This window comes from Pongo pygmaeus, chromosome 1 (genome assembly GCF_028885625.2).
Source record: "Pongo pygmaeus isolate AG05252 chromosome 1, NHGRI_mPonPyg2-v2.0_pri, whole genome shotgun sequence".
NCBI classification, from domain to species: domain Eukaryota; kingdom Metazoa; phylum Chordata; class Mammalia; order Primates; family Hominidae; genus Pongo; species Pongo pygmaeus.
The window spans coordinates 129,715,026-129,742,608 of NC_072373.2; the positions used below are offsets into that span (position 1 = coordinate 129,715,026).

Sequence of the window (27,583 nt, forward strand, 5' to 3'; positions counted from 1 at the left end):
GCACATTCCATTTGAAAGACACTCAGTTATTTGTTAATACCACAAGCCAAACAAAAACATATCTGGGGATGAATCTGCAAAACCCACTAGGGTTAAAATTTTACTTCTCTTAATTGTTTGGCTTCCAAAACATATTCAACAGATTCAAATTCAAAAAATATTTATGGCCGGGTGTGGTGGCTCATGCCTGTAATCCCAGCACTTTGGGAGGCCAAGGTGGGCAGATCACGAGGTCAGGAGATGGAGACCATCCTAGCCAACATGGTGAAACCCTGTCTCTACTAAAAATGCAAAAATTATCTGGGCATGGTGGTACGTGCCTGGAGTCCCAGCTACTCAGGAGGCTGAGGCTGGAGAATCACTTGAACCTGGAAGGCGGAGGTTGCAGTGAGCTGAGATTGTGCCACTGCACTCCAGCTTGGTGACAGAGTGAGACTGTCTCAAAAAAAAAGAATAAATAAAATAAAAAATAAATATGTACAAAGTGCCCGCTAGGTAGAAGGTATATATCATTAGAATGAGACAATGCCTATTAAATGTTATTGTTGCCGGGTGCGCCGGCTCATGCCTGTAATCCCACCACTTTGGGAGGCCGAGGCGGGCAGATCACGAGGTCAGGAGTTCGAAACCAGCCTGACCAATATGGTGAAACCTTGTCTCTACTAAAAATACAAAAATTAGCCGGGCATGGTGGTGTGCGCCTGTAATACCAACTACTCAGGAGGCTGAGGCAGTAGAATTGCTTGAACCCAGGAGGCAGAGGTTGCAGTGAGCCAAGATCACGCCACAGAACCCCAGCCTGGGTGACAGAGCGAGACTCTGTCTCAAAAAAAAGAAAAAAAAGGAAAATGTTATTGTTGTCACAGCAAGTACATTTGCATAAAGTTGCCTCATTATACTTTAGATGTGATTTCAGCAAAGAGATTAGTATTATACCCAAATTACAGATTAAATCTATATCCCTGATTTAATTAATTACATAAAAAAGAAAAATGTATTTACTTCAGGTGTAAAGAGTATTTTATTTCAATACTTCAATATTGAAATCAGCTATGACACATATCCACCAACTGATATTTCATTGTCCATCTCTCAGGAGATATTCAAAGTGAGATTAATTTGATGAAGCATTCTCAGCAAACCTAGAACACTGTACTTCATCTTCAAATTTAAGTCATAGGCTTTAGTAAGTTACTTCCTAGTCATTATTTTATAGTATTTATGAAATAGTGCAATATATCAATGAGGTATCATTTAAGAGGCAAATACTCTATAGATTTGGATTTGTCATCCCAATTCCTTGGCATTCAATAATATAAGTATCTTTAGCAGCGTCTTCTTCATCTTCTGATTTCTTCACAATAAATTTAGCCTGAAATCAGAAGAGGAGTATATAAGTAATACGAAGAGAGATGGAGGAAAGAGCCCACAACTCCAGCTTATGTAGGCAGAGAGTTAATGTCAAGCCTGTTTTATTGAAAAACCTACAGAGACACAAAGATCAAATGATTGATGAGAAAGAAACTTAATAGCCTAAAGATAACACATTTCATTGTACAACTATGATTCTTGTTCAGAGGTATACATACCTGTGAGTTTTGTCCAAATATATATGCCTGGGTCCCTTCCATGCACACTGAATCAGAAAGCTCAGATGTACAGCTTAGGCAAATAACAATTTTGAAACCTCAACTGGTAATTTTAACGCAACTGTATTCCCTACGCCCTAAAATTTTTCTAAAACATTTCTACTTTTATCTTGTCAAGTAACAAATTACCCTTTAATTTCTTTACATTTTTTCTTGCTAATTTAGCTCCCTAAATATATCGTTCAAAAAATCCAGTTCAGAAAAGGTATGTGGGGAGGAGGGGTGGTGGTGGTGATTAACATCTTCCTTCATCTTTAATGTACTGGGCTTAATATCACATTTTTCACTTAGTAACTAAAGTTGGCTTTGAAATATTTTATCTGTATCACTGTATTTTGCTTTTGTTTTTGTTCTGATTTGAGACAGAGTCTTGCTCTGTCACCCAGGCTGCAGTGCAGTGGCATGAACACGGCTCACCGCAGCCTCAACTTCCTGGGTTCAAGGGATCCTCCTGCCTCAGCCTCCAGTGTAGCTGGGACCACAGGCACATGCCACCATGCCTGGCTAATTTTTAATTCTGTTGTAGAGACAGGGTCTCACTTTGTTGCCCAGGCTCAAACTCCTAGGCTGAAGTGATCCTCCTGCGTCAGCTTCCTAAAGCGCTGGGATTACAGGCATGAGTCATTGTGCCTGGCCTATATCACTGTATTTTGAAAACATCATTATTTTTAAAGCAAATGTGATTCATTTTAACAAAACTAAATTTAGAATCAAAACAACTAGCCAGGTGCAGTGGTGCACACCTATAATCCCAGCTATTCTGAGGTGGAAGGATCATTTGAGTTCAGTTCAGGAGGCTGGCCTGGGCAACACAGGAAGACTCCTCACAATTCCCATCAACGTCTTAAAAAAAAAATCAAAACAATTAAATAGGTTAAGTCTGTGGCAAAAGGATTTCAAATATGCCTAAAATCTTAGGATTCTTGGAAGTACAATTTGAAAACCATCACTCTGGGGCCTTACTGAATGAATAGTAATGTTCAAAAATTCTTTCACTTTCAGCATTACATGGTAATGTACTGACACAGAGTGGACACTTGAAATTACTGTTGAATGAATAAATGCTGAATTCTGAGCTAGATAACCATATTAATTAATTAGTAATATATGTATGTGTTTATATATTTTTCAAATTACAAGCATTATGTAAATATGAAACACAAGTAGCAGCTATGAAAATCATTTCTAGCCTATACATAAACCTACTTAAAACTACAAATATGTAGACCTGAAAGGAGCATAGCAGGCCTATCTAGCTTAAGTCTGATTTTACAGATAACTATTTGCATTGAGACAAAGAAAGATAAGAAACTTGCCCCAAGTCACCCAGTTTATACACAACAAAGCTGAGCAAGATACGAGCTATACACAGGTTCATAGCACTTTCCATTATGTATACATTTCAAATAACAAGTAAGCGTCTACTATATGTAAAGTACTGTAAAAAGTAAAGAATATAATGAATAAAACCTGATCTCTGCTATTAAGGAGATCAATCTATAAGGAGAGACAGACAAATAATAGTTATAAATACAGCATAAGTAGAATAACAAAAAAAATAGAGTTAACACTCTTGACATCAAATACAACTTGCCTTTAATTCCCATCAGTCTTTCCTACAATTTAACAAAAATTTATCTATGTTTCTTAATAACAATTAAAAGTATACATAATCAAGAATCAAACTGGGCACAGTAGCTCACAGCTGTAATCACGGCATTTGGGAAGCTGAGGTGGGAGGATCACTTGAACCCAGGAGTTCAGGACCAGCCTGGGCAACACAGGGAGATCCCATCTCTCAAAAACAAAAAAACAAACAAACAAACAAAAAAATTAGCAGGGCGTGGTGGTGCACAGCTGCAGTCCTAGCTACTTGATAGGCTGAGGTGAAAGGATCACTTGAGCCCAGGAGTTCAGGGCTGCTGTGAGCTATGATACTGCCATTGCAATCCAGCCTGGGCAACAGAGCAAGCCCCTGTCTCTTAAAAGAAAAAAAAAAAAGGCCAGGCGCAGTGGCTCACGCCTGTAATCCCTGCACTTTGGGAGGCCAAGGCAGGCAGACCGCGTGAGGCCACGAGTTTGAGACCAGCCTAGCCAACACAGTGAAACTCTGTCTCTGCTAAAAAGTACAAAAATTAGCTGGACATGGTGGCACACGCCTGTAATCCCAGCTACTCTGGAGGCTGAGGCATGAGAATCGCTTGAACCTGGGAGGCAGAGGTTGCTGTCAGCCAAGATCGTGCCACTGCACTCCAACCTGGGCTAACAGAGCAAGACTCTATCTTAAGAAAAAAAAAGGAAAAGAAAAAGGATCATCATACAAATAGGAGTAGGGCAGCAACAGTGGTTTTGTGTTTGGGACACTTCTGTAATGATTAATTTTTTAAATTAATATATGTTACTTTTGTCACTTTAAAAAATGCTTAAGACTAGGGCTGGGCATGCTGGCTCACACCTGTAATCCTAGCACTTTGGGAGATTGAGGTCAGAGGACTGCTTGAGCCCAGGAGTTCAAGACCAGCCTGGGAATGTGGCAAGACTCCATCTCTACAAAACATCAAAAAATTAGCCAGGTGTGGTGGCACACTCCCGTAGCCCCAGCTACTTGGGAGGCTGCAGTGGGAGGATCATTTGAGAGCCCAGGAGGTTTGTGCCACTGCAATCCAGCCTGGGCAACAGTGTGAGACCCTGTCTCAAAAATAATAATAATAAAAATGCTTAAGATTAGCAACTTCCCTTATAAAATTGTTATAAATTTTATACTTCTTTATAAAAGTACTTTATAAAGAATAAGCAAAATGGGAAATATGCTACATGTTACTGAAAGAAGCAAGAAATGAAACTGTATGCATTAACTGCAAAAAATGCAAAGAGAAACAATTGAGGAGAAGAGGAAAACACCTAAATGTCAACTGTGGTTTTACCGGCAAGGGGAAATTATGAGAAGGCTTTTCCCCTCTATTTCCTATAAAGAAATTACATTAGTTTCATGATGAAATATACCTATTGTTTCTTTAAATTAACAATCCAGACCAGGCACGGTGGCTCACACCTATAATCACAACACTTTGGGAGGCCAAGGTGGACAGATCACCTGAGCTACGAAGTTTGAGATCAGCATAAGCAACATGGCAAAACCCCATCTCTACAAAAAATAGAAAAATTAGCCGGGTGTGGTGGCATGTGCCTGTAATCCCAGCTACTTGGGAGGCTGAGGCAGGAGAATCACTTGAGCCTGGGAGGCAGAAGTTGCAGTGAGCCAAGATCATGCCATTGCACTCCAGCCTGGGCAACAGTGCGAGACCCTGTCTCAAAAAAAGAAAAAAAAAAAAAGAATCCTGTAGGAAAGGTATGAATACGAGTTCATACAATGATAAATCCTTCTTCATTAAAAACTCTATGTCAACTCTACTAAATTTCAGAGGACGGTGAATATTAGTTTCAACAAATATTCTATTTTACAAATAGAATCAACAAAATAAAATGTCTAAAATTTTATATAAATTTTTTTTATAGCCAACTATGAATCCCTTGTGATTTGATATCACAGTTCACAACAAAACATCTTTACTTACTCTGTAAGGCAGTACCACACAGTGATTATAACATGGGTTTTGAAGTATGCTTTCCCAGGTTTGCTCAAAGCTCAGCTCTGCCACTAAAAATCCATGTGGCCTTGAACAATTTAATGAATCTCTCTGCCTCACTTTACTCATATTTATAATGGGAATAATAATAAATAGCCACCTACAATAGTTATGCTGAGTAGACAGTTTAGATAAATTGCTAAATTAGCTCAGTGCCTGTCACACAGGAAACAGTGACAGCAATTATGATTACTATTAAGTTTCCTATTAAAATTTAACCCAAAATTGGCTAAAATAAAAATCAAAATATCAATTTCCCTTTCTGATAGAATACTCACCTTTGCTATTTGTTCAGCAAAATGTATCGCGGTTTGCGTATGGAGTGTAACTGGTCCTGTTTTTATTCTGGAAACTCCATTGGCTAATGCCATGAAAACAATCAGCTATTTAAAAAAGAACAAAGAAAAATCTCACACATTTATTAATATTTGGTGTTATAATTCCACTGCTGCCCATAATAAAAATACTACTAGAAATAAAAATTGCTAAAAAAGAATTTCTATTTCTTTAGGTTTCCAGAAGTACTCAGAAGATGACAGAAAACCTATGTTACCCTAAGTCTGTGAGTAGTACAAAAAGCCTTGGTAGCAGCTCTCAACATAGAATTTTTTAAATTAATATTTACAAGTAAAATACAGAACAGTAATATATTTAGACCAACTATCTCTACAAGTTGGTATATATAATATGATGTTTATTCTACTCTCTTAAATCACATTTTAACAGCTGAATAGACAGACTAATACTGAGACTTTACTGGGAGTTTAAAGTAGACCTGGGCAAGAAGGAAGAGACTAGAAATAACAGAAACTCTCTTAAGAAACAGGTCAAGAAATCTCGAGGACTATATTTCTAAATGTGGACACTACTGATTTGGGATTAAGGAGACAAAAGTATGGTAGAAAGGAAAATCTATAAAGATAATAGACCATAAAAACGATATTTGGAAATATTCAGTATCACTTCTCACTGTGAGTGAACATGCTAAGTTTTTTTTGTTTGTTTGTTTGTTTGTTTGGTTTTTTGAAACGGAGTCTTGCTCTGCCGCCCAGGCTGGAGTGCAGTGGTGCATTCTCAGCTCACTGCAAGCTCCGCCTCCCAGGTTCACACCATTCTCCTGCCTCAGCCTCCCGAGTAGCTAGGACTACAGGCAACCGCTACCACGCCTGGCTAATTTTTTGTATTTTTTCAGTAGAGACGGGGTTTCACCGTGTTAGCCAGGATGGTCTCGATCTCTTGACCTCGTGATCCACCCACCTCGGCCTCCCAAAGTGCTGGGATTACAGGCTTCAGACACCGCGCCCTGCAACGTGCTAAGTTTGAGAGGTCTGTGACACGTCCAAGTGGAGGTGTTGACAGGCATAGGGGATATTATGAGTAAGGAGTTAAAGACAAAGGCCTGGGCTTCGGATATAAATTTGGGAGTTGTTAGCATAAAGACGGTACTTAAGCCATGAGACTGGACAAACTAAGAGAGGGAGCAACTACAGAAAAAGAAAACAAGTATAAGCCTAAGTCCAGGGGCTCATCAAAATTTAGAAGTTGGCCAGGCACAGTGGCTCCTGGCCCTTAATCTCAAAACTCTGGGAGGCCAAAGTGGGAGGATCACTTGGGTGCCAGAGTTTAGGATTATCCTGGTCAACATACTGAGACCTCGTCTCTATAAAAATTAAAACCAAAAAAAGTTTTAATTTAGCTAGGCATGACAGCATGCGCCTGTAGGCCTAGCTACTCAGGAAGCTGAAGCAGGAGGATCACTTGAGACCAGGAGTTCGAGATCAGCCTGGGCAACATAGCAAGACTCTGTCTCCACCAAAAAAAAAAAAAAAAAAAAGTTGTTGAGAAGATGAAAACCACAATAAACTAGCAAAGGAGACTAGAATGTATGGCCAGTGAGATAGGAAGATAACAGTATTTCAGAAACCAAGGAAAGAAAATACTTCAAGAAGGAAGGAGTGATCAACTGCGCCAAACACTGTAGACAGGTAAAGTAAAATGAGGGGTGAAATTTGAGGAATGCAAATCCCAGAATATTTTTTTAAATTATTGAAGTAGGACTTGCTAATTAGTGTCTGAAAGTCAATTATTTAAATTGATATTCAATCTAATTACCACATATTCAAATCTAACAGGTTAGAGGGTTTTTAACCTAAATGTGTCATTACCTGGTCTTGCAGATACTCATCCACAGTACCACCATGTCTAAGATTTGCTAATAGCATTTCGGCAGCTTCAATTCCAACTTTGTCTGCATTTACACCTTAAGATAAGCACAACATTTAAACAAAACAAAACTAATTACTAAGAGACAAAAAGTTTGGTATATCCCAATTAGCACTGTTATACAATTTTTAGGCCTCAAAAACCCACTCAATGTACCTTTTAGAACAAGATCTTTAGTTATTTAATATTCTGAGTGTTTGGGATACACAAAAGTCTTATACCTTTAAATGTACTAGTAGTGGAGGAAAATATAGGCTTCATTAGTCCTATTTAAAATGTACTAATTTATAAAGCCAGTTTATAAGTTAAGTTATGACCCTATAATGCTATGCCTCTATTTCAAAAATTAAAACTTGCAGCCAGGCATGGTGGCTCATGCCTGTAATCCCAGGACTTTGAGAAGCTAAGGTGGAAGAATTGCTTGAGGCCAGGAATTCAAGGCTGGCCTGGGCAACATAGCAAGATGTCATCTACCAAACAAACTCCCCTCCCAAATCCCAGAAAAGCATGCGTGTTATAATTAGTCTGCAGGTAATTCCATCAGAATTAAAGAATTTGGCCCAGCGCCGTGGCTCACGCCTGTAATCCCAGTGCTTTGGGAGTCTGAGGCGGATGGATCACTTGAGGTCAGGAGTTTGAGGCCAGCCTGGCCAAAATGGCAAAACCCCATCTCTACTAAAAATACAAAATTTATCTGGGCATGGTGGTGCATGCCTGTAATCCCAGCTGCTCAGGAGGCTGAAGCAAGAGAATCACTTGAACCTGGGAGGTGGAGGTTGCAGTGAGCTGAGATTGTGCCACTGTACTCCATCCTGGCTGACAGAGCAAGACTCTGCCTAAAAAAAAAAAAAAAAAAAAAAAAAAAAAAAAAATTAAAGAATTTTTTTAAAGTCAGGAAATTACATTTTATGTAAAAAAAGGGCATATAACATTATCAGATAAAATATTTCAGTTTTATTTCCTCTAAGATTTGAACAGGTATTAGCTTATTTTAAATATGTCAGAATATTTACCCTCTTGCCCTACTCCCTATCTCTCCATACATATCCCAAATCTTTGGTACAACACTGAATACAAAGTAAGTCTGTCACAAGTAGTAGAATGCCACATTATTATTTTAAGGTATTTACTCTCAACTAAAAAATTCTTGGCTGCAAACGAAAATGTCTTATGAAAAATGAAAATGTGGTTAGTTTTGTTTCTATTTTATATTTGCAAATTTACTTTATTATATATGATAAAATTTTCCCCAAAGTGGAAATTGTAGAATTTTAACTCTATTTTTCTTTGTTTTTCTTGTTTTTTCTTTTTTTTTTTTTTTTTTTTTAGCGACTAGGTCTCACTATGTTGCCTGGACTGGTCTCGAACTCCTGAACTCAAGTGATCCTCCCGCTTCAGCCTCCCAAAGTGTTAGAATTCCAGGCATGAGCCATCATGCCCAGCAACTCTATTTTTCTTTATAGTAGTCATAATAATATAATAAATTACCCTCTTTATATTATCAATTGGCCAAGTATTTACGTGACTGAATGAAATGGTTTGAAACATGTTTTGTGAATCTTGACTTCTTGTTAGCCACTGCCATTTCCTCTTCTAGAAGATGGAGATGATAATAGCTATGCTGCAAAGTTGTTATAGAAATTAGAGATAATATTTATAAAGCATCTATTACCCAGACTAGTACATAAAAAGCTATTAATAATAACACAGGTTGAGTACCCCTTATCCGAAATGCTTGGGACTAAAAGGTTTCAGATTTTGGATTTTTAAAAAATTTTGGAATATTTGAGCCAGTCATGGTGGCTCATGCCTATAATCCCAGCACTTTGGGAGGCCGAGGTGGGCAGATCACTTGAGATGAGGAATTCGAGACCAGACTGGCCAACACGGTGAAATACTAAAAATATAAAAATTAGCCAGGCATGGTTGTGTGTGATTGTAGTTTTAGCTACTCAGGAGGCTGAGGGACAACAATCTCTTGAACCCAGGAGGCGGAGGTTATGGTGAGCTGAGATCGTGCCACTGCACTCCAGCCTGGGTGACACATGAGATTCTGTCTCAAAATTTAAAAAAAAAAAAAAAGGAATATTTGGATATACATAATGCGATAGCTTGGGGATGGGACCCAAGTCTACACATGAAATTCAGCTAAGCACGGTGGCTCATGCCTGTAATCCCAGCACTTTGGGAGGTGGAGGCAGGCAGATAGTTTGAGTACAGGAGTTCAAGACTAGCCTGGCCAACATGGTGAGACTCTGTCTCTACTAAAATAGCCAGGCATGGTGGCGCACACTAATAATTCCAGCTACTCGGGAGTCTGTGGTGGGAAGCTCTCTAGAGCTCAGGAGGCAGAGGGTGCAGTGAGCCAAGATCATAACATTCCACTCTAGACTGGGCAAGAGAGTAAGACTCCCATCTCAATAAATAAACAAACCTGAAATTCATTAATGTTCATACATACCTTACACACATAGCTTGAAGGCAACCTTATACAATGTTTTAAATGATTTTTGTGCATAAAACAAAGTTTTGTGGCATATTGCCACTTGAAAAGCTTCTGATTTTGGAATATTTCAGATTTTAGATTTTTGGATTAGGAATGCTCAACCTGTAGGAGTATTGCATACCCACTATTTATCTACCATGCTAAGTAATAGAAACCAGACCCTTTGCTAAGGAGGCATTTAAAATACACATATATGAGAAAATTAGAGGATAATTAAGTGCTAACTCTGTGATATAAACTATATACCCGACAGGAGTTCAGAAAAGTAAGAGATTATATAGGTTCTAGAATAATTTGAGGTTTCATAAAGCATGAAGGACTTAAGTGAGTCCTTGAAAAACGCTAAAATAGGGATGGAGGATGTAAAGGAAAAGGAAAGAACTTCTGGCTTTGTAGTACTAGAAAACAGCAGGTACACTAAAGTTTTCTGCCATGTAGCAAAGAATTCCTCAGAGCCATTCACATTCCTTTCCACCCAGCCACCTTGATAGTAACAGTATGAATGGTTCTACATTACTAACTGCCATTACTAGCAGTCTGTAGCAACTGAACATAATAAGCAAAATATGAGAATCTTGCTTATTAGTATTATACACCCCAAAAGCAAAATCTCAATTTCTTCTGAAATCTTAATGCTTTTCTAACTAATTGCCAATCTTCTCACATTTTGGGTGTTTTTAAACAAAGGTCTCAAGGACTTGTTTTAGGACATCAGAGAGATGCCATGAGGCCGGCACGGTGGCTCACGCCTGTAATCCCAGCACTCTGGGAGGCAGATCACTTGAGGTCAGGAGTTCAAGACCAGCCTGGCCAACACTGTGAAACCCCGTCTCTACCAAAAATACAAAAATTAGCCGGGTGTGGTGGCACACACTTGTAATCCCAGCTACCTGGGAGGCTGCGGTGGGAGGATTGCTTGAACTCAGGAGGCGGAGGTTGCAGTGAGCCGAGATTGCTCCACTGCACTCCAGCCTGGGCGACAAAGCAAGATTCCGTCTCAAAAAAAAAAAACAAAAACAAAAACAGAGAGATGCCCTGAATTACCACATACACTGAGGGAAGGAAGTAAGGTGCTTGCTATAAGTGAGGCAATTTCTATACAAAGGAAATAAAGATTGATTAACCAGAGGCACAATTCATTTCAGCAGATTATTTTGCTCCCATAGTAAAGAATATAACTAACTGTAAGATAAGAGTAATGAAAGATCACACAGATACGCAACAATGGAAAGACAAAACACATTCTGTCTATAATGCAATCACTTAAAGTTGGAAGGGATCCTTAAACATAGATCACGATCACGGTCCAATATCATTTTTCAGATAAGGAAAGCCCAGAGTCACTATGCATGATAATGACAGGACATGGGACTAAAATTTAGGTCTTCTCACTCTCTGTTTAGTGCTCTCTATCATAACACACTGCCTCAGTCTAAAACAGAGAGATTTTCTCAGACAAAACAAAATCTCACCCTTTTAAAATAAAATTGAAGAATGTTATAGTTAAAAGGATTTTGGAGATTCTCCAGGCTAATCTTCTTGCTCAACATATAAGGAAACTAAGATCAAAATGGTTTTAGTAACTGAGACAATGATAAAGACATCCCTAGTTACAACTTCCTGCCTCTACCACCTATGGTGGTATTGACAAGCAGCCAATGTTCCTTCTGGTGATAACCCTAAGAAATTAGGATTCAAGGTCTGGTAGTTTTGTTTTATTTTTTTGAGACAGGGTCTTGCTCTATCACCTAGGCTGGGGTGCAGTGGTGTGATCTCAGCTCACTGCAACCTACACCTCCTGGGCTCAAGTGATCCTCCCGCCTCCTGCCTCAGCCTTTGGAGTAGCTGGGACTACAAGCACACGCCACCATGCTCAAGCAATTTTTGTATTTTTTGTAGAGACAGGGTTTCGCCATGTTACCCAGATTGGTCTTGAACGCTAGGGCTCAAGTGATCTGCTCATCTTGGCCTCCCAAAGTGCTGGGATTACAGGCATGAGCCACCACACCCTGCCCCTAAATCCAGTTAATTTAAATCAGAAATGAAAGGGGATCTGGATAATAGAGGTCATGACATTCTCTCTGAGATCCTTAATATATAGACAAGCTAGATTGAGAAGACCACAAGTTACTTTTGCATTCGCTAACATCTCATTCGACTGACGTGCATGATAGGAAACAAGGAAGGATACCAGGAGGAGTCAGTCAATCTCAGCAGGCATGTTGCTCTCTCCTCTATTCTCTCCTAACACCCTAAGTCTAAAAATAAGTACTGTGTACTCTACAAGTGTTTTATCCAAAAACAACTTCAAAGTACAAGTTGTTTCATGTGACAAAGTGAGAAAAAAATGCTGACAGAACATTAGAAAATTTTTTTCAGTCCTGGTAAAAAAATTCCATGTATTACTGATAAAGTAATGATCCCTTTACAATCAATCTCAACGCAGCATATTGAAAATTATCATCTACCCTGGCAAACTAACTCTACCCCCTATATTCACAAGAGGTAAATATATCCAGTTACCCAAGCCAGACATCTAGAAGGTCATACTTTACACTGCCTTCCTCACTTCCCATACCCAACTGGCCACCAAGTATTGTCCACTCACCTTTGCAAATACCCTTTTATCAGTATTCACCTCTCTAGCCCAGCATTCCTTGGCATAGGCCCTTACCATTCTGACCTGAATTGTAATAAACTCTTATCTTCCTGCCTCCAATATGGCTTTCTTCTACTTCTCTGAATTATCTTTCAAAAACTCTCATATCACATCCCTCATTAAATGCTCTATATTTCAGGATGAAATGTAAATTCCTAGATATAACCTATAGCCTTTCAGAATCTGGCCTGTCGATCTTTCTGTTGTCATCCCTCTCCATTCCCTTACCCAGATCTATTATCCACTTGCAGTTGCTTGCTCAAACACAGAACACTATTTTTTTGGTGACAGGGTCTCACTGTGTCACCCAGGCTGGAATGCAGTGGTGCAATCATAGCTCATTGCAGCCTTGAACATCTTAGGATCAAGCAATCCTCCCGCTTCAGCCTCCTGAGCAGCTGGGACTATAGGTGTGAGCCACCATGTGGGGCTAATTAAAAAAAAAATTTTTAAGAGATGGGATCTTGCCATGTTGGCCAGGCTGTTGTCAAACTCCTGGCTCAAGCAATCATCCTGCTTCAGCCTCCCGAGTAGCTTGGACTAAAGCTGCATGCCACCTCACCCAGAATACTTTTGTATGTCAAATTTCTTTGTCCTTCCTCCTTAGCTCTCACTTTTCTATCCAGCTAACTATTTACCCACAGAACCCACTGGAGGACCATTAAATGGCAGAAGGCAGATTTGGCATCAGTCAGTCCCCAGAAGGATTCACTTTGCTTCCCCTGTATCCCTATGGTACCCTGGGGATACCACTGTCATAGAACTGGTCTATTTCCTCTGCCAGAATAACCCAGGAGGCAGGAATCATAGCTGTCACTTCTGAATCCCTAGTACACAGTACCTGGCACATTTGGTAACCAGTAATACAAACAAACTCACACTTCTCCCTAAGTACTTATTACTTGTAATATGTCTGCTCCTAGTCTCCGTTTTATATTTGTATTCTCTTTGCTTCTAAAGACTCTTGTAGATAGTGCATGGAGTGGCTCAATATCCCCACTGATTCCTCACTGCACCTAATATGTAATTAGTATATGCCAAATACATATTTTAGATCACTATTTCTCAAACTTCAGTATACATTAAAAGTACCTGGGAAGTTTGTTAAAATGGATTCCTGGGCCCCACTCCCACGGATTCTAATTCAATACGTCCGAGGTAGGTCCCAAAATCTGTATTTCTAACAAACTCCCAGTTGATGCTGACAAGTTTGCCTGTCTGCCAACCACATTTTGAATAGCACAGTTTTAGACAGAATTCATTTATGTGAGTTCAACTGGAAATGGTGATTTTATTTATTCTCTTGATCAGATTTGATGCCCAACTAGTTCTAGATTTACCAACTGAGCAAACTGAAGAATTCCTAATTTTTTTTTGTATTCAGTAGTAATAGTGTGGCTTAACGGCATAGCTAGGGTAAACATTTTTATATGTTTATTTATTTTGCAAAGACAAAGTCTCACTACATTGCCCAGGATAGTCTTGAACCACTGGTCTCAGTGATCCTCCCACCTCAGCCTCCCAAAGTGCTAGTATTACAGTCGTGTACCACTGTGCCCAGCTTGGTAAGCATTTTTAAAGATGCTACAAAGTAGGAATAAAGCAATCAATGACCATGCAAACAACTAGAAGTTCACCTAAAAGTTGCCTGGTTGGTAAAAGTAACTTTAAATATTAACAAACACATGCATGTATGTATCTTCTCTCTCTAATATACCAAACCTTAAACAAATTTCCCTTCACAAAAACATTCAGAATTTTGAAATCACCAGTGTAATAACTGATGCAGAGAAAAATCATCAATAGATGTTAAAACCACTGGATGAAAGCTGTTATGGGAGCAGGATAATCAGATGGCCTCAAAATATTTTCTTGGATCACTAGTTAATTATAAAGGTAAAAGGAACTTTCATAGCAGACAGATCTGCAGGACACACCTCCTTAACCAAGTGATCACACTCAACCTCACCAATAAAGGAGAAACTAACATCATGTGCCCCCTGCCGTGATACAGTGGAATGTACACAAAATCATCTATGTCATATTCTTAATAAAAATATTTAATCTGAATATATCATGAGACAATCAGACAAATTTAAATTGTGGGAAACCGTGAGAAAATGGCCTGGACTCTTAAAAATGTATCAGGAAAAGAACAACAACAAAAAAAAGGTAATGGGAGGATTCTGTATTAAAAGAGGGACTAAAGAGACTTGAGAAACAAATGCTATGTGCCCCCCCCCCAAAAAAAAAATCCCACATCGCTCTAAATAATATTTTGGAAACAATTCATTATGTATGAAGCTATCTGGTGTGTCAGAATAAAACAGACAAATTCTTCAGGTGTAAAAATGGTATTATAATTATGTAGTTATTGCTCTTTGGACATACATGCTGCAGTATTCAGGGGTGAGACATGGCACCTGCAACTTATATTGAAATGGCTCAGAAATATACACAACAAACTAAATGTTCATAACTAGTGAATCTAAGAGAAGGTTGTATGGATGACTAGTTGAACTAGTCATTCAACTTTTCCATAGGTTTGAAATTTTCCGAAGTATAAAGGTGGGAGAAAGACTGAAAGTCTGAAAGTGTAATTGACTCTAAAAGAGAATCAATTAACTACATCCTTTTAAACTTTCATCCATCATTCTATAACATTCCAATCCTGATGGATTAAAGAATTCTGCAGTAGCACTGGGAACTATGGACCCCCTTCATTTATCTTACCTCGTTTACCAAGCGATGATCCAGCAAACAAACAGCCAGTGGAGGTCTCAGCAATAATTCTATGCAAGAAAAAAAGTTATTACTACCTTTGCTATAAATGTTCTAAATGTATGCAAATACAACACAAGAGAACAATGACTATTAAATAGGCAGAACTAAATCTGGGCAACAAATTGCAAAAGTAAAAATTCTTCATCCAGAGTGGCATGATTAACATTGTCTATCTTAATCAGACCAGTAGTATCCTTTACCACTTGACCAGGAGAAGTCACACCAGATTCTAATTCACAGGTTAAGAAATGTCTACCATGCCCCGCAACAAGTTACCATGTCATTAGCACTAAGTGGTACCATTTCACAGGCATACAGTATTATAAAGTGTTTCAGAATTATCTTAAATAAAAAGGTCATTATGCAGAGACTTTGGTATTGTTCTATGGTTTTTAGATAGTATTATCATAAGTAGAGCAAGCATTTACTTTAAACCTTTTAACGGAAATTCTGAATGAGAGGATTTGGAACTTAAATATTCACAAATGGTACTTTTATACTTCAAAAACATCAGTTAAAGAATTTGTACTGATACTTAAATCTATAACTCCTAACTGAATTAACATAATAGTTCTAGTCTGGATTTTTTTGGTTTTTTTTTTTGAGATGGAGTCTCGCTTTATCGCCAGGCTAGAGTGCAGTGGTGCGATCTCAGCTCACTGCAACCTCCGCCTCCCAGGTTCAAGTGATTCTCCTGCCTCAGCCTCCCAAGTAGCTGGGACTACAGGTGCGCACCACCGCGCCCAGCTAATTTTTGTATTTTTAGTAGAGACGGGGTTTCACCATGTTGGCCAGGATGATCTTGATCTCTTGACCTTGTGATCTGCCCGCCTCAGCCTCCCAAAGTGCTGGGATTACAGGCGTAAGCCACCGCGCCTGGCCTCTAGTCTGGTTTTAAAAAGCTCTTTGCTATATTTATTTGTGAATTGATTTCACATTTGAAGTATTTTATGCACTGGAAATATTCTCATAGGACTAGCTTTAAAGCCTAACTTCTGATTAAACATTTAAGTTCACTATATAAGGGAAAGGGATCTTACAAGGTAACAAAAGGCAAGCCATCCTCAGAAACAATTCAGAATAATTGTCTTAATTTATTGTACTGGTGTTTTAGGTAGGAATGTCCTTAAAAATATAAATTGAGGCTGGGCGTGGTGGCTCATGCCTGTAATCCCAGCACTTTGGGAGGCCGAGGCAGGCGGATCATGAGGTCAGGAGATCAAGACCATCCTGGCTAACACGGTGAAACCCCGTCTCTACTAAAAATACAAAAAATTAGCCGGGCATGGTGGTGGGCGCCTGTAGTCTCAGCAACTCGGGAGGCTCAGGCAGAAGAATGGCATGAACCCAGGAGGCGGAGCTTGCAGTGAGCCAAGACCACGCCACGGCACTCCAGCCTGGATGACAGAGCGGGACTCCGCCTCAGTAAATAAATAAATAAATAAATAAATACTTCTTAAAACTATAAACTTAACCAAGAAACCCTACAAATCTTTAATTTAATTACATAACTATTTTAGGGCTCTCAACTAATGTGTAGGAAAAAGTATTGTCTCACATTATTCCATTTCCATTGCCAAATGCTTGGTCTTTAGGTTCTTGAACAGGCTGGATGTTAACATACAAATCCCGGATCTCCTTTCTGATGCATCTAACTGCTGCCGCTGCCATATCTTTTGCTACCTATTTTAGCAAAACAGAAAAATAGAATAAAACAATTACTGATTATTTGGAAAATTGTTTTCAAGACTTCAAAGACACATAAAATAATTGATAGCTTTTACATGCATCATTTAATAACTTGATTTTCAAGACAGCACTGAATTTTTAAAAATGCTTACACAAATTAACTTTATTTTTGTTAATTAATGTATCCATTAATATATATATTTCATCTTTTATTTTAGGTTCAGGAGGTACATGTGCAGGTTTGTTACATGGGTAAATTACATGTCGCTGAGATATGGTATATGAATGATCCCATCACCTAGGTAGTGAACACAGTACCTAATAGTGTTTCAACCCTCAGCCCCCTTCCACCCTCCTCCCATTAGCAGTCCCCAGTGTTCCCATCTTTATGTCCATGTGTATTCAATGTGTAGCTTCCACTTATGAGAACATGTGGTATTTGGTTTTCTGTTCCTACATTAATTTGCTTAGGATAATGGCCTCCAGCTGCAGCCATATTGCCACAAAGGACATTATTTCTTTCCTTAAAAAAATGTTAAGTTCTCTCAATTATTTCAAAATTTAGTTGACATAATACTTATCAAGACACACATATATTTTATTTCTAAGAACATCTAGACAACTTACTTTAAATGGCAAAACACCAGCAACGAAAGCTCTTCCATAAATCTTAGTCACACAGCCACGGTCAGTTAAATTTACAGGGTTCAATTGTTTAACTGGTGACATTCGAACAATCACTTCACCACCCCCTTTTGGGTAATATCCCCTATGAAAAGTATAACAAATGCCCACATAAACTGATTGCATGACAAAAACAAAGCTCTATATTACAATAAAATGACATGTCAATGATATTCAAACGTAATCCATGGAAAGGTCTAAATATTTTGGGTCTGTATTTTGTAAAATTTTACACATTAAAAAACAAAATTTTGTCTGTACTATACAATGTGGTAGCCTTGAGATATGTGAAACTATTAAAATTAAATAAAATTTTAAAATCAGCTCCCTAGCTGCACTAGCCACATTTTAAGTGCTCAATAGTCACATTTGGCTAGTGACTACCATATTAGACAGCATAGATATGGAACATTTACCCCAATGCAGAAAGTTCTATTTGACAGTGCTGTTGTAGAATATAAGCTCCTTGAGGGCTAGACTTACCTATATTGTTCCTGCTATTTTCCTGTGCCTAAAACAATGTCTGGCACATGGTAGGTCCTCAAATAAATATAAGATGAATATTTAAGTAGCAAAACACTTAAAAAGTTTTAATTCAATTAATTGGTGTCATTTATTCTACAGCAGACGGTGAGAAGACAGTACTCCTCCCCTCAAAGAGCTCACTATCTGGTAGGGAGATGGCTCCACACACTATCTACTAGAATACAGGTCAGGCTATAAGAAAGGCTACAACATAGGTGCAAATATGAATTCTGATTGAGGCACAATCACAGTTCATAAAGAATTATAAGTTTCATGTTGAAAAAAACATAGGATTTCTAACTTTTGGGAGAGCAGGGGAAGAACAACATGAACAAAGACACAAAAGTCCAAAGGCACGAAGCATATTTAAGGAATAACAAGCTAACATATTGTTAGAATACATAACACGTTGAAAGGAGGAAAGGGACGAAGAAGTTAGAAAAGTTAGGGCAAGACTTCAAAGCACTTAAATGCCATACCAAGAAATATGGCCTAGTGATTGTGTGGCAGAAGGGAAACCTTAAAGAGAAATAACTTGAATGCCCAAAGTGTTTCTTAGGAAAACAATTCTGATCACATTGTGGAAGATAATTCCTTTTATGACCCCTTAGTGTCTAGTCCAGTTGTCTACACACAGTGAGCACTTAAGCTGTGCTGGGGCATGAAATAACACTAGATATGAGGGTACCTCAGTGTGAAAATTCCCTTGAAAGTATTTTCCCTAGAAATAAATAACCATGATGTGTAGCTGCTCTCAAGTCCCCATGCCCCTGCTGTTCATTATTTTTAAGCCACAAAGTACAATTACTTCTTACAAGAGATGCAGTGTATTAAGTGGGTACCAGAAAGACAGTTCTTTAAGGGTCTAACTTTTCCACTACTTCTAGCATAAGTAGTAGATCCTAACATTTAAGAAATAAGCAACTTACCTTGTTTTAATGTCACAATTAAATACGAAACCAAATTTTTCAACAATTGGCTTGAAGACCTGAAAAAAATCAGTTTTTATCATTAGGTTAATCAGCAATATTCACTAATTTAATAAGTGTATTTATTAAACAAAAGTGCTTTGCTGGCTAGTAACTGGGTGCTATAGGTAAACGGTGTTATAAGAATATGCAGGCTGGTTCCATTTTTTCAAATAAAAAAAACTGATATGTAGCTAAATTTAAAAGTTTGACATTTATTTAATCAGAGCTATGCAAGTCTATCTAACGAAAAAAATTGGAACTTAGGATACTTGATATCAGTGGTTATTCTACTCCAAAGGCCAATACTTCCTCATGCATCTCAATATAGTACATTTAAGAAATGAGGGGGTATTGGTGAAGAGCATTCCATTCTGTCATCTCAATTTTTTATACAGTTGAAATCTCATTCCACAGACAATGCTTTAACATTATAAACATAAGCATTTTCCTGACATAATAAAATTATTCCTAAACAAAATCTGAATGACTCCATGGCATCCTAGACTAATTGACTTAACGGTTCTCCAAGTTTTCATTATTAGATAATGATATATCTTATATAATGATAATTACAGTATACAATGCTCTGTTCAAATACCTTTAACATTTATCTTTAGCTGCATTTTGCAATATTGAATTAGAGTAGTTTCCTTGAAGTCAAATTACTAGGTGAGGGGAGATTAATTTTTATTATACATCCCATCGAACTGACTTTAAAAAGATTATACCATCTATTAGAATTGGCAGTATTTCAGAGAAAGATGGTGTTTAAGCCTGATGTCTAAGGCAACTCTTTGAGATCTACTCTAGAGATTTACTTATTTCTCTGGGTTGTTTCCTATGTATCCAGGAGGTATCCACGTTATTAACCTTGTTTTGTGTTTTTTTTTAAAGGCAGAAAAAGCTTAACAAATAAAAACCTGAAAATATCAAGTGCTAGGATGGATACAGAACAGCTGGAACCCTCTATTTGATATTTATTTTTATTTTAGAGATGGGGTCTCGCTTATTACCCAGGCTAGACTCCAGCTTAAGCTCAAGAGATCCTCCCACCTCAGCCTACCAAGTATGAAGCAGCTGGGACTACAGGCACACACCACGGTGCCCACTTCAGCTGGAACTCTCATATAGTACTGGTAATAATGCAAAATGTAGCCACTTTGGAAGCTAAAATAACCTGGCTATGTATTATAAAGTTAGACATTTGCTTATTATAACAACCCAGCAAGTATTTTCCCAAGAGAAATGAAAATGTACAATCACACAAAAACTTGTATATGAATGTTAACAGTAACTTAATTTATAATTGCCAAAATCTGGAAACACCCAAATGCCCTTCAATAGATGAATGGATATACAAACTGGTACATCCATATATGAGAACACAACTCAAGTTTTCATTGCAGATACAAGCAACATGGATGAATCTCAAATGTATTATGGAGAGCAAAAAACCCAGACTCAAAGCCTACGTACAGTATTATTCCTTATATGACATTCTGAACAAAAGGCAAAACTATGACGGAAAACAGATCAGCAGTTGCCAGGGGCTGAGGCTCAGAACTGATGACAAAAACGTATAAGGGAATTTTTTAGAGTAATGGAACTATTCTATGTCTTGATTGTGGTAGATGGTTCATAACTGTGAATCACATCACTATCAAAAAATCACAGAACTGCATGTTAAAAAGGGTGGATTCAATTGAAAATTACACTTTAATAAATCTGGAAAAAAAAGATTATACCACTTTTCTCTCCCACTAGTTATATGAGCATGCCAGTATTTTTTAAATCATTTTTTAAATGTTTGATCCTAGAATGGAAGGGGCTTAATGGAAAAAAAAAGTTTGAGTTTTCCTCCAAATCATAATCCTTGTATTTATAAAATAACACATCACAATTGATATAATTTATATCACATTCGAGGTGTTTTTTGTTTTTTTAAAGACAGCATCTTGCTTTACCACCCAGGATGGAGTGCCAACATAGCTCACTGCAAACTCAACCTCCCAGGCTCAAGTGATCCTCCCACCTCAGCCTCCTGAGTAGCTTGGACAGGTGTGCACCACCATGCCTGGCTAATTTTTCTGTGTGTGTAGTGTTTTTTGTTTTTTATTTATATTTTTTTTTGTAGAGATGGGATTTCACCATGTTGCCCAGGCTGGTCTTGAACTTCTGAGCTCAAGTGATCTGCCTACCTCAGCCTCCCAGAGTGCTAGGATTACAGGTGTGAGCCACCACACCGGGCCCTACACTTGAGTTTTTTTTTTTAATTCACTATAAACACTGTTATAAGATATAACAACAAACTTAAAGTAAACATAATTCCCCACCCCCTACTGCAATAGACACATTTGGGAGGCTGAGGTGGGAGGATCCTTAGAGCTCAGGAGTTCAAGACCAGCCTAGGCAACATAGTGAGGCATCGACTCTACAAAAAAAAAAAAATTGGCTGGGTGTGTGCCTGTAGTCCCAGCTGCTCAGGAGGCCAAGACAGGAGGATTGCTTGAGCTCAGGAGGTTGAGTATGCAGTAAGCTGTGATCATGCAACTGTACTCCAGTCTTGGCAACAGCACTGTCTCAAAAAAAAAAAAAAAGAAAGAAAGAAAGAAAAGACACCATGAAGAGATAAACAAGAAAGTCACAAAAAAACACTCAGGATATATTCAGAGAATGGAGGCTCAGAAGCATGTATGAGATCATCTTAGTTTGTCAACAACAAAAGCCCTTACCATCACTGTATAATCGATCTGTGGTGCCATTTCGGCATTAGTTCCACCTTTCAAATGAAGTTCTGATGGAGAAGCAGCAAAGAGAACACATGGCATTGAGACCTGCATCAAGAGGCACACACTCCTAAGAAGAAGGCAGAAGGGGCTTATTTTCATTTTCTTTTCTGCATTTTCTTTTCAAACTCTTAAATAAGCTATATTCTTGTTCATCACTACCAACTAAAGCACAGACAACTGTGAAGGCAGGTATACGCCATTGAGTTTCTAGTTAAAAAACATTTTAGTGTCTGAATAGTAAAATCCTGAATTTTAAAGAAAAACAGTATTTCACCATAGAAAAAAATAGCTTTAAATGATAACCAAACCTGGGTCTGAATCTTCAACTAAACACATTAGCTGTGTGACCTTGGCTAAGTTCTGATACTTTTCTTTATATTACAAAAAAGTAAAAAAGAAAAAAATTAAAAATAAAACCTTCTTCAAAAGTTTTACAAAAGAATTCTTGAAACTAGCAGTTTATGAAAATGCTTTCAAAACAGTCAAGGTCTGGATATGAGTAGTTACTATATAACAAGGTACTGTTCCAGATATAAAGTTAAGATATAGTTCCTGTCATTGTGGAGTTCATGATATGACAGAATAATATTTTATGCAGCCATAAAAGAGAATGAGTTCATGTCCTTTGCAGGGACATGGATGAAGCTGGAAACCATCATTCTCAGTAAACTAACACAGGAACAGAAAAGCAAACGCTGCATGTTCTCACTCATAAGTGGCAGCTGAACAAGGAGAACACATGGGCACAGGGAGGGGAACATCACACACCGGGGCTTGTTGGGGGGTGGGTGGTAAGGGGAGGGAGAGCACTAGGACAAATACCTAATGCATGCAGGGCTTAAAACCTAGATGACCAGTTGATGGGTGAAGCAAACCACTATGGCACATGTGTACATATGTGACAAACCTGCACATTCTGCACATGTATCCGGAACTTAAAGTATAATAAATAAAATATTTTAATAATTTTAATAATTATTAATTTTAATAATAACAAACACTCACAGCTTGGCCGGGCGTGGTGGCTCATGCCTGTATCCCAGCACTTTGGGAGACAGAGGTGGGATGATCACTTGAGCCCAGGAGTTCAAAACCAATCTGGGCAACATAGTGAGACTCCATCTCTACAAAAAATTTAAAAATTAACCAGGCATTGTGGTGCACACCTGTAATCTCAGCACTTTAGGAGGACTGCCTGAGCCCAAGAGGTCAAGGCTACAGTGAGCCATGATCATGCCACTGTACTCCAGCCTAGCAGACAAAAAAAAAAAAAAAAAGACTGATAGCTAAATATTTCACATGGGAAGTTTTAGTGAAGTAATCCTTGCTTTATTTGCCTGTTTGGTCCTTATAGTCAAATAATGTGAGAAATCACAAGAAATAGTTATGTAACATGATGAATTTCATAAAGTGAAACGTTTGGTCATTATCTTTTCTTTTTTTGAGACAGGGGCTCCTTCCATCACCCAGGCTGGAGTGCAGTGGCACAATCTCGGTTCACTGCACCTTCCACCTCCGAGGCTCAAGCCTCAGCTTCTCGAGCAGATGGTACTACCGGCATGGACCATCACTCCCAGCTAATTTTTATTTATATATATAAATATACATAAATATATAAATATATATATATGACGGGGTTTTGCCATGTTGCCCAGGCTGGTCTCAAATTTGTGAGCTCAAGCGATCCACCCACCTCGGCCTCCCAAAGTGCTGGGACTACAGGCGTGAGCCACCGCACCTGGCCTGGTTGTTTTCTAAATGAGCCATTATCTCCCTTCTCCAAAGTTAAGTGAAAGCAATCATATTCATAAGTAGTTTGAAAGGGAATTCAACATAGCCTCCTAGCTACTAAAAAACAGATCTTTATTTAACTCACTTACACAAGGATGCTTAAGTATTGAACTGGGAAGCCTCTATCAGTAATAATGAATTTCATTAATTCAATAAATATTTATTGGACAGGTGTGGTGGCTCACACTTATAATCCCAAAACTTTGGGAGGCCAACATGGATGGATTGCTTGAGCTCAGGAATTCGAGACCAGCTGAAAAACATGGCGAAACCTTCTCTCTTCAAAAAATACAAAAATTAGCTGGGCATGGTGGTGTGTGCCTATGGTTCCAGCTACTCAGGAGGCTGAGGTGGGAGGACCTGTTGGGCCCAGGAGTTACAGCTTACAGTGAGCAGTGATTGCACCACTGCACCCCCGCCTGGGCAAGAGGGATACCTTGTCTCAAAAAAATAAAACATAAAAGTAAGGAAACAAGCTCATAGACGTTAAGCAACTTGCCCAGAAAGTGGCAAAACCTGGACTTAAATCCAGGTTACTTAAATGGAATGTTAAGTGATACATACCCTGCTGTCTTGGTATCTGCTGTGTGGATTCCACCTTTGATCTTCTCTGGTGTAAAGGTTATTTCTGTTGAGCCAATTTCTGCCCCCTCCAGTTGCCCATCACACAAATCTCGAATCATTTCCAGTCCAGATAAATGTTGAGGCCTTCAGGTCATAATACTGCATCAAAACGTGTGCATTCAGACTGCCTACATCCCCACATTTTATGACAAATTTATAAAACTGCAATGGCAAGAAAACAGCAAGGTCTAACCACAGTAAGTGCCACATCTTCAGTGTCAGCTTCCTTTTGGATTTTTATGCACCTAGACTACCTGCTAGTATGTATCATTTTAACGCTTCCTTGCAGACCAGTTATTTCTGACTATAAATACATACCCTGATATACTGCTGCAAATTAGAAGTGTGCAAAAGAAGAAAACTAATAGTTATTTCAGTGCCACCAGTCTCGCCTGCACTTGACTGAACAATCTATGGTGCCTGTATGGGCTGAACTATGTTCCCCCTAAATTCATATGCTGAGACTATAACCCTCCGTATCTCAGAATGTGACTATATTTGGAGATAGAGCCTTTAAAGAGATAATTAAGTTAAAACGGGGCCACCATACAATCTTACTGGTGTCCTTATTAAAAAAAAAACAAAAAACTAGAACATACAGAGACGCTAGGGGCAAGGTGCACAGAGGAACCTCCATGTGAAGAGGCAAAAAGAGAGGCCTGGAGCAGATCCTTTTCTCATGGCTCTCAGAGGAAACCAACCTTGTCAGGACCTTGATCTTGGACTTCCAGCCTCCAGAACTGTGAGGAAATAAATTTCTGTTGTTTAAGCTCCACTCCGTGTGTGGCATTTTGTTATGGCAGCCCTAGCAAACTAATACAATACCTACAGCCTAATGAATTGGATTCCCCTGTTGGTGAACTGGAGGGCTGCAAACAACTATGACAAAGGCAATTAACATTAACATATATCAGTAATTGCCTTTTGGTAATTTCAAAACTGTAGGCAAAAGACTGAGACCGCTGATTTATTAAAATGTAATAAATACAGAATACATACAAAGCAATCAGTGTGGCTTCAAACCTGGGTCCTCTTCTAACAGGTGCATGTACCTGAAACTCAACTATTGGCATGCCCAGCTACCCAGACAGAAGAAATAAGGTCAAATGTCAAGGTGTTTCCCTCTCCACAACAGATAATTCGGGTCATAACAGATCTCTGGAGGTATGAATGAAAGCTGGGATAACACATCTCAGGATCCTTTCCTGTTTTATGATTCTAAAACTGACAGCAGCACCAGAATGCACTGGTTAAAAAACAGGGTTTCCTCTGGCCTCACAAGCATTTCTGCCCTATCTATCTTGCCAGCTCATACGTGCTATTTGGATATTTGGAATGCCCGGTGAGGTGGGAAAACATTTTAAAAGCTAGCTCTTTAGCAAATGAGACCATTTCTAAATTCACCCCTCCACGCTTTCAAGACTTTACAACACAGGCCACCGCCCAGGCAGAGTGTCCCCGCCCTGGATCGCCCATATCTGCGTCTGGGACCTTCTGGGTTCCACCACTCGGACTCCCGATGCCCCAGCCCGGCAGCCCGACCCCCCGATCCCCCAGCTTCACGGCCCAACTCCCCCTCCAGCCAGATTTACCTCAGGCCTGGCGTGCTCCGGCCGGCTCGGATCTTCTGCACCCGCAAGGGAAGGCCTAGGAGACAGCTCAAGGCCGTAGAGACTCTCAGGATCTGGCCGCCCTGCAAAGGGTGGGGTACAGGGAGAAGAGACGTAAGCACACCGATGGTGAGAGCTCCCCTCCCTGGTTTGGCTGCAGCCCCGGCCGCTTCGCTCTGTACTCACCCCTTCCATGATGCTGCCATCGACCTCCACCCGCGGCCCCGCCATGGGGGGCACACTGGGGCCCAACCCGCAGCGACAAAGCCTCCGCCGGAGCGGGAGAAAGAAGAGACGTTGGCTCCCGCCCAGTAGTTCAGAAACCTCGGTTCACGCCTGGGGCTGCAGGAGCCTGGCGAGAAAGCGGGAGAAGCGTCGCCTTTCGGGACACTGGAGTCAGCAGAAACGAACCTCCGGGTTCGCCCAGGTCCGCAGCCAGCGCGCATGCGCATAGCTCGGCTTAGAGGAGCCGCGCTGGGAACATTGCTGTCCCGGCGAGGAAGCTGCCGGAGAAATGAGATGACGGTCGCGGGGGTGTCCAGGAGCCCTGAAAGATTTGTGCCCTGGACACGGTAAAATCTGCAGGTTGCAGAAAGTCTCAACTGTAAGATAACTCTTCCAGTTATCCTGCAGGCTTGTGCTTTATCTCTGTTTTGTGGGTAAATATGTGTTTATATCTGTTTTCTCGAGGATCCTGGCATACCCCGAGGTGCCGACTTTTAGAGCTGAAGATGCAAGAAAGATCGGGACCCTGCGATGCACCGAAGCTGTGTCTCGAAGTGTATGCGCCCTGGTGCATTGATACCCTTGGCCTTTCGTTCCTCGCGGTGTGCGTGTTTGTGTATGTGGAGTGTGTTATCTTTGTTTCTAGGGTGACACACCATTTATTTGAGGGGCGGGCAAGGCTGAATCGCTCGTTTAATATTCTGAAAAGCCAAAGTTATGCCATTTTGCTTGAGAGTGAGTGCAAGCTCTTGACTGCAAGGAACAGTGCAGCTAACAATTCACCTCAGGCGAGGGCAGAAGCAATAGCCAGCTTCTTGGTTCTGCCTGTGGCTCAGTTCCTACATAATTGAGTACCAAATAATATGTAAACCTCTAGGGAAGCAAAAAAGAGTAATTCAGCTTCTACCCCCGAAGTTATTGGAGGTATAATGGAGAGACTGAGACGTAATCAATTACAATGTCATCCTCAATAATAATTAACATGTACTATATTTACAGTTTATTATGGGGACAATTACAATATATTAATAATATACTGTAACAATAACAGGCAACACTTATTGAGCACTTAGGTGTTGTGCACTGCATGCATTCATAACATGATAAAGTACTTACTGTTTTTACTGTTTTACAGCTTCCTGTGTTAAACAATTTGCTACAAAGTCACACAATTTTAACTAGAAGCCTGAGATGTGAACCTGGGTGG

General features: G+C 39.4%; 1 protein-coding gene across 3 annotated transcripts; it reads right to left on the reverse strand.

The window, feature by feature from the left end:
• Positions 1-1,002: 1,002 nt before the first annotated feature.
• Positions 1,003-26,599, reverse strand: RTCA (RNA 3'-terminal phosphate cyclase). 3 transcript variants are annotated; one of them, XM_054447184.2, is made up of 11 exons: positions 26,338-26,599; positions 26,134-26,234; positions 24,482-24,625; positions 22,070-22,193; positions 19,296-19,354; positions 17,785-17,926; positions 17,027-17,151; positions 15,418-15,476; positions 7,462-7,556; positions 5,575-5,679; positions 1,003-1,372 (listed from the first exon to the last, which is right to left on the reverse strand). In XM_054447184.2, exons 1-11 carry the CDS (start codon positions 26,380-26,382, stop codon positions 1,271-1,273), a joined length of 1,101 nt encoding a protein of 366 aa, XP_054303159.1. In that variant the 5' UTR covers positions 26,383-26,599; the 3' UTR covers positions 1,003-1,270. The 3 variants fall into 3 exon arrangements, with proteins under 3 accessions (XP_054303159.1, XP_063508628.1, XP_054303170.1); XM_063652558.1 differs by lacking the exon at positions 26,338-26,599 and having other exon boundaries at positions 24,482-24,703; XM_054447195.2 differs by lacking the exon at positions 26,338-26,599 and having other exon boundaries at positions 24,482-24,640; positions 26,134-26,230.
• Between the last annotated feature and the right edge of the window lie 984 nt (positions 26,600-27,583).

Excerpts from the sequence above, each read along its gene's own strand:
- RTCA (XM_054447184.2), bottom strand. The coding sequence starts at position 26,382 with ATGGCGGGGCCGCGGGTGGAGGTCGATGGCAGCATCATGGAAGGG. Across the intron at positions 19,355-22,069 it reads AGATCGATTATACAGTGATG|GTCTTCAAGCCAATTGTTGA; the intron begins GTAAGGGCTTTT and ends GATTTTTTTCAG. Across the intron at positions 7,557-15,417 it reads ATCATCGCTTGGTAAACGAG|GTGTAAATGCAGACAAAGTT; the intron begins GTAAGATAAATG and ends GCTTATCTTAAG.